At 44.5% G+C, this 6,061-nt stretch overlaps 1 protein-coding gene across 1 annotated transcript; it reads right to left on the bottom strand.

The window, feature by feature from the left end:
* On the bottom strand, positions 1 to 1,954 carry clec3a (C-type lectin domain family 3, member A; the record flags this gene model as incomplete). Its single annotated transcript, XM_080526223.1, has 3 exons — positions 1 to 404; positions 1,638 to 1,724; positions 1,855 to 1,954. 3 exons carry the CDS (start codon positions 1,952 to 1,954, stop codon positions 1 to 3), a joined length of 591 nt encoding a protein of 196 aa, XP_080382349.1.
* Between the last annotated feature and the right edge of the window lie 4,107 nt (positions 1,955 to 6,061).

The raw sequence follows: 6,061 nt of genomic DNA, 5'->3' as shown, positions 1-6,061 counted from the left end.
CTACCACCATGGAATGGGGTATTCACAAATATACTTCTTTGGTCTGAGGCAAACCTCATCGTACCACTTCCCCTGTGCAGCCACTGAGAGGACGACACAGCTTTCTCTTTTGGACCCTGTGGGCTGCTTCTTGGACCGGTCCCAGTTGAAGTAGCTGACAGGCATGCTGTTGACGTCCACGTACTGGCCTTTTTTCACAATGTCTGCGACACCTATCCAGAACTCCTTGGAACCTGGGGCACTCCTCTTCGCATAGTCTCTTAAGTCGTTGTTTTCGTTGAGGTCACGTGGGGTGGCCAGGGTCCCTCCCTGAGCGATGCAGTCTTCGTTGGCCTCGTGGTAGTGCTTGGGCTCCTCGACAGTCAAGTAACACTTCCTGTTAGCTTTGATGCCACGGAGACAGACTGATGGAAGAGGGCAACAGTTTGAAATCACATTTCCATGTCTCAAATGGAATATCTTTATATAAACAGGACTGAGAACAAGCAATGAGTTTCATCAGTATCTATGTGTCTAGTTTTGAAAGTAGTACCTTTTAGTGAGAGGCAATGCAGAGACAGAGGCCTACTGTACTGTAAAAGACTGCAGACAAAACTCTTAAGATGTCCTCTCATCCTCCCTGTATGAGCAACCTACTGTTCCGTAACGTTATATCTCCTTTAATATCCATCATCATTCATTGCGCAATGGACCTAGTGGGTTTTAAATCCCATAGTAGCTTGGCTCCCATTTTCTAGGAATAAATTAATCCAATACTTACAGATCTCTCTCAACTATAACCACTATTGCGGTAAAGGTTAGAGTACTCCTGCCCTCTACTGGTGATTGAGCACACCAGTAAATGACAGGGGAAATGGCACATGACTAACTTCATGGCTTGGGCCCATGAAAACATTTAAGCAGCACTATTACAATGACATATTAAAAACACACACACAGACACACACAATAAAAACAACTTTACTGAATCTGCACTGCTTCCCCCTTGAGAAGTACTCCCTCTTTCATCCACCCTGCTCCTCCCTCCTTCATCCACCCTCCTCCTCCCTCCTTCATCCACCCTGCTCCTCCCTCCTTCATCCACCCTGCTCCTCCCTCCTTCATCCACCCTGCTCTTCCCTCCTTCATCCACCCTCCTCCTCCCTCCACCCTCCTTCATCCACCCTCCTCCTCCCTCCTTCATCCACCCTGCTCCTCCCTCCTTCATCCACCCTCCTCCTCCCTCCTTCATCCACCCTCCTCCTCCCTCCACCCTCCTCCTCCCTCCTTCATCCACCCTCCTCCTCCCTCCTTCATCCACCCTCCTCCTCTCTCCTTCATCCACCCTCCTCCTCCCTCCTTCATCCACCCTCCTCCTCCCTCCTTCATCCACCCTCCTCCTCTCTCCTTCATCCACCCTCCTCCTCCCTCCGTCATCCACCCTCCTCCTCCCTCCTCCTCCCTCCTTCATCCACCCTCCTTCATCCACCCTGCTCCTCCCTCCTTCATCCACCCTCCTCCTCCCTCCTTCATCCACCCTCCTCCTCTCTCCTTCATCCACCCTCCTCCTCCCTCCTTCATCCACCCTGCTCCTCCCTCCTTCATCCACCCTCCTCCTCCCTCCTTCATCCACCCTGGTCCTGGCTATCAAAGCATACCTGTCTGCAGAGCCTGCATCTCCTTCAGAGAGTTCACCTCCAGCCACAGCTTCTCCAGCTGCGACTTCACATCATCCTCACCTTCCGCTGCATCTCAAAAGAACAGCCGGACAAAACATGTCAGAAGGAAAAGGAGGGGGAGAGCTACTGCAGGTCATCAAGTGTGTGTGTATGTGTGTGTATGTGTGTGTATGTGTGTGCGGTGGGGTATTGTTACCTCTCTGCACCGCCTTCCTGCTACGAGATGGACGGCTGTCACCCTGGTGGAGCATGGAGAGGCAGAGAACCAGGAAGACAGGGAGAACCAGACGCGTCATACCTGAGGCTAACGGGTCCCTCCAGACACCTTCTAGAACTGACAGAGGAGCCCAAAGCACCGAGGGCAGCTCTCTATATACAGCCTCACTGTTTACTCCTGTAGAATCTCGCTGCCCATTGGCTCACACTGTGTAATTTTCGGTTTTTTCAAACATCTGGGGGGATCCAAATACCATGGGGCAGCGTGACAACAACAACGACTGCCCTGTTTGACTTGGGACAAGGTGCAGTTCATTTAGCAGCTTTCCCCCGTTCCCAAACAAGCCGTAAATTCATTGACTGCATCACTGTTACAGAATGTTCTAGGGGGAGCGGATTTGACAGCTCCTGTGTTTCAAGTCTGTTCCTTCACTCCCCTTTTCATGGCTTATTTGACTGTGCTCAATGAAGGACTAAAAATGTTGTTATTACTGGATGGCTACACTGAGAAGAGATGTGTGATATCACATGACCAGCTATGAACCGTCGAGGTGTGATACACTGGTGTAAGCTTCACATTTTTTTTTCATTTTATTTATTTATTAAGAAATGCATCAACACTCTGTGGTGGTGATGTTTTGGTGGTTAACTCTAATTCCCTCAAATTCAAATGAGAGGAGAAATACAGAGTTTCAGTTGTGTAATCTTAGAAAACAGAGTGTCCATTAGAGCTGAGGAAGTCCAGCTCCCTGCTCTGGTGCAGGGGAGGCTATTTATAGTGTGTAATGTTGTAGAGTGGACTGATGACAGAGGGGTGCAGTGAGAGAGGAACTCAGATGCCCAAGTGAGCAGAGAATGTCTACAGAGCGTCTCAGGGGCACTTGCTTCACAAACACACACTTTTTACATTTCTAAAAGGAGTCCAGGACTCCACTTATAGTGGACATGAACATCTGTGTGAAACCATTTAATCTTCAAAAAAAACTGGAGAAAATAACTATTACAATGTCACCACACTCTCTCATCCCAAACATAGCATGTATTGTGATACTGTGACGTTAGAATTATAGGGTTCTATCTCAATTTTTGTTTTTTACATAATCTGATCCATTAGGTGTTTATTAATGCCCGTGTGGTGTTATTTTCAAAATGTTTACATTTTTGAGTTAGTAATTAATCAAATACAAAGGTTCCATCTCACAAAACATAATGGAATGTAAAAACGTTGACGCTCAATATCTCTGAACTACCCGAAACGGAGATAGAACCTTATAATTCTAAACTCACGATACGGTGTCCGCTTCACTGCACTTTCCAGCTCAGTCCTGCCTAGCTTGCTATCTGAGAGCTCCACTAGCTGCACTACGACCAGCGAGTTGTAAAGTGGTATATAAAAAGGTGCAATGTGTATTTCAAATGAATAAGAGTATGTCAAGTGACCAATAAAAGCGACTTTGAATTTGCCTCGACAAAAGATTTATGTTGCAGGTTTAAAGGGTATCAGCTTTGGATAGATATGACATTATCATAGTGACAAAGGTCATCCATTTCAGTTTTTATGCTACGTGAGGACATGCTGTCTGGGTCGACGTGACATGAGCTTGGAAAAAGGTCATGTGCATATTAAATGGAATTAATATGAAGTTATAGAGGTGACATTACTTGAGAAAGGCCACTAGCCTGACAGTTAGGTGTAAAAGAGCTAAACTGTGAATACTGCATAATGTGGAGTTCAAAAATTGCAAACTCGCAAAGATAGCTTATAGAAGTTTAAAAATATTTTTTAAATATGGATTTTAGATTTTAGAGTCTCACTCTCAGTCAGTTACAGAGTAATACGGAAAGAAGTCCTTGACAGGGTGCCCTGTGGAGACAACCACACAAGCCAAGAAAAACACACACTCTTCCCAGAATGCTCTGCAGATAAATTTATTCATGTAAACAGAACTGGACTTCTACATACAGTACAACATAACAAAAACACTAATATCAACAAATACCGGTAAACAATATCTTCATATAAGTCTGTAATCAGGCTTCAGCTACAGTACTAAACACGCTTACACAGTTTTATTTTTTGTATTTTTTATATTTAAGGCAAGTCGACTATCCATTTGAATGACCCCACATGAAAACACACACACACACACACACGCACACACACACACGCACACGCACACGCACACGCACACGCACACACACACACACACACACACACACACACACACACACACTGTAGGTTACTCTACACTCTAGACCAAGACTAAGAGGAAAAGCCAAAGAGGCATTCAAGTTTACAGTAGCACTATAAGATGATAGTTCATACAGTATATACTTGATTTTAGGTTTCAATCTTGAGTTTAGAATACATGGACATAGAGATAGAATGCAATGATGCTATGCTAATGAAAGATCAATAAAATGTCATTATCAAGCTAATGTTCAATCATATCATTTTTCTTCAGCAGTAACGATGGAAAGAGAGGCAACATCGGTCTGTTTTCTATAACTTGACTCGAGCCATGCAGTGAGTGGACCATTCTTTCCATACACTTCACAGGGCACATACATGTTTTTTTCTAAATAAGTCACTGATGTTAAACAGTATGCCCTGTAAGTTGTTTGGTATGGTTTGGTGATACTCCGGCTGGCTTGATCTGGGCGATCAGAGTCAGCCTGGAGGATGTTAAATCTTACCTACTGAAAATAAGGTCCCAAATGTCTATTGGTCTAGCTTTATTGTACAGTATCTTTAACAGTTTTTTTTATCCTATTGTTCAATTGTCACTTTATGTTGTTGTTGTTGTTGTTGTTGTTGTTGTTGTTTTGTGGTCTGAGTTGCTGTAACGCCTGAATTTCCCCCTTTGGGATCAATAAAGTACCTATTTATCTCTCTAATATCTAGGCTTGCAGTTCACTGCAGTTTATAACTAGGTGATTCAATGGCTTCCATCTCCATACATCAAGGGTAGTTTAAAATGTTCAATCAATAAATAGCTTTGTTTGTCGGACTGATTCCCACTTTCCATATCAATAATACTAGCACAATACCGTGTTTTATAATGCATCTCACATGAGAAACTCTAATACTTAATATAACTCCTTCATATAACAATGACTGTCAGAAATACTTCCATAACGGTTTACTGACACCACGTCAGCTTATCTGTAAGTGAATGTGTCTTGAGTCCTTCTTCTCGATGGAACGCTCTTGTTGTGTGGCATCGTACACTACAGCATTTAACAGGCACCAGCAGGTAAACAGGACACAGCTTCTTACACACATGCAAAAGGAATAGAGACTGGGTGGCGTAGCTCACTAAGGCTGCATGCCACGTAATCGCAGGGTCCCTGGTTCGATTCCAGCCATTGATCTATCCTGCATGTCATCCCTCCTCTCTCTCACCCTTCCTTCCTGTCAATCTCTACTGTCTCTCACCTGACCACTACAGCTTCCTTCTCTACAGTCTGTAGACACTCTGACATTGGGATTAAGGATGAGCCCAAAACGCAAAAGTTGTTGCATCTTTTGTTTCTTTTTTCCAGAGCTGAAAATTCAAATGACACAACACACACACACACACACACACACACACACACACACACACACACACACACACACACACACACACACACACACACACACACACACAACATGCTTCCTGGAATTCAGATGAACCGCCATAGTATCCAGTAAGGAGTGTTTCTGGAATGGGCTACAATACTGAAAACCTCTGCAGGACTGCTGCAGACCTCTAGCTCAAAGGCACTAGTGATTCCATATGAACACTGCAAAAAGGGATCAGATCCCTTATGTGTCAGTAAACATGTTGGCAGGTGTTTACAGTGACTTGTCCTTGCTCATACACCCTGCTGAAAGCCACCTGAGGGTGGCGGGATGATCTCTGGGAGTGGCCTTGATAAGACTGCAGCAGATGGGAGAGAAATCGCCTGGGATCGCTCTGCACTGCGTTTTCTGTGTATTTAGTGGTAATAGAGTGCTCTGAGAAACTGGTGCTCGCCGAGAGATGGAAATAACCCTCTCTCACCTGTCATAATAGATGTGAAAGAGAAATGGGAGAGTAGCAGGGAAGAGAGTAGCATTGAAGAGACTTTAAGCCATCCTTCCTTTCCTCTTGTCTTCTTTCCTCTTCGTCAAGACATGAGTACAAGCTTGTTAAATATCA

This window comes from Nansenia antarctica (assembly GCF_963989245.1).
Source record: "Nansenia antarctica genome assembly, chromosome: 1".
In the NCBI taxonomy this organism is placed as follows: Eukaryota; Metazoa; Chordata; class Actinopteri; order Argentiniformes; family Microstomatidae; genus Nansenia; species Nansenia antarctica.
The sequence above is the reverse complement of the archived record's forward strand: the minus strand, read 5'-3'. Positions and strand labels throughout refer to the sequence as shown.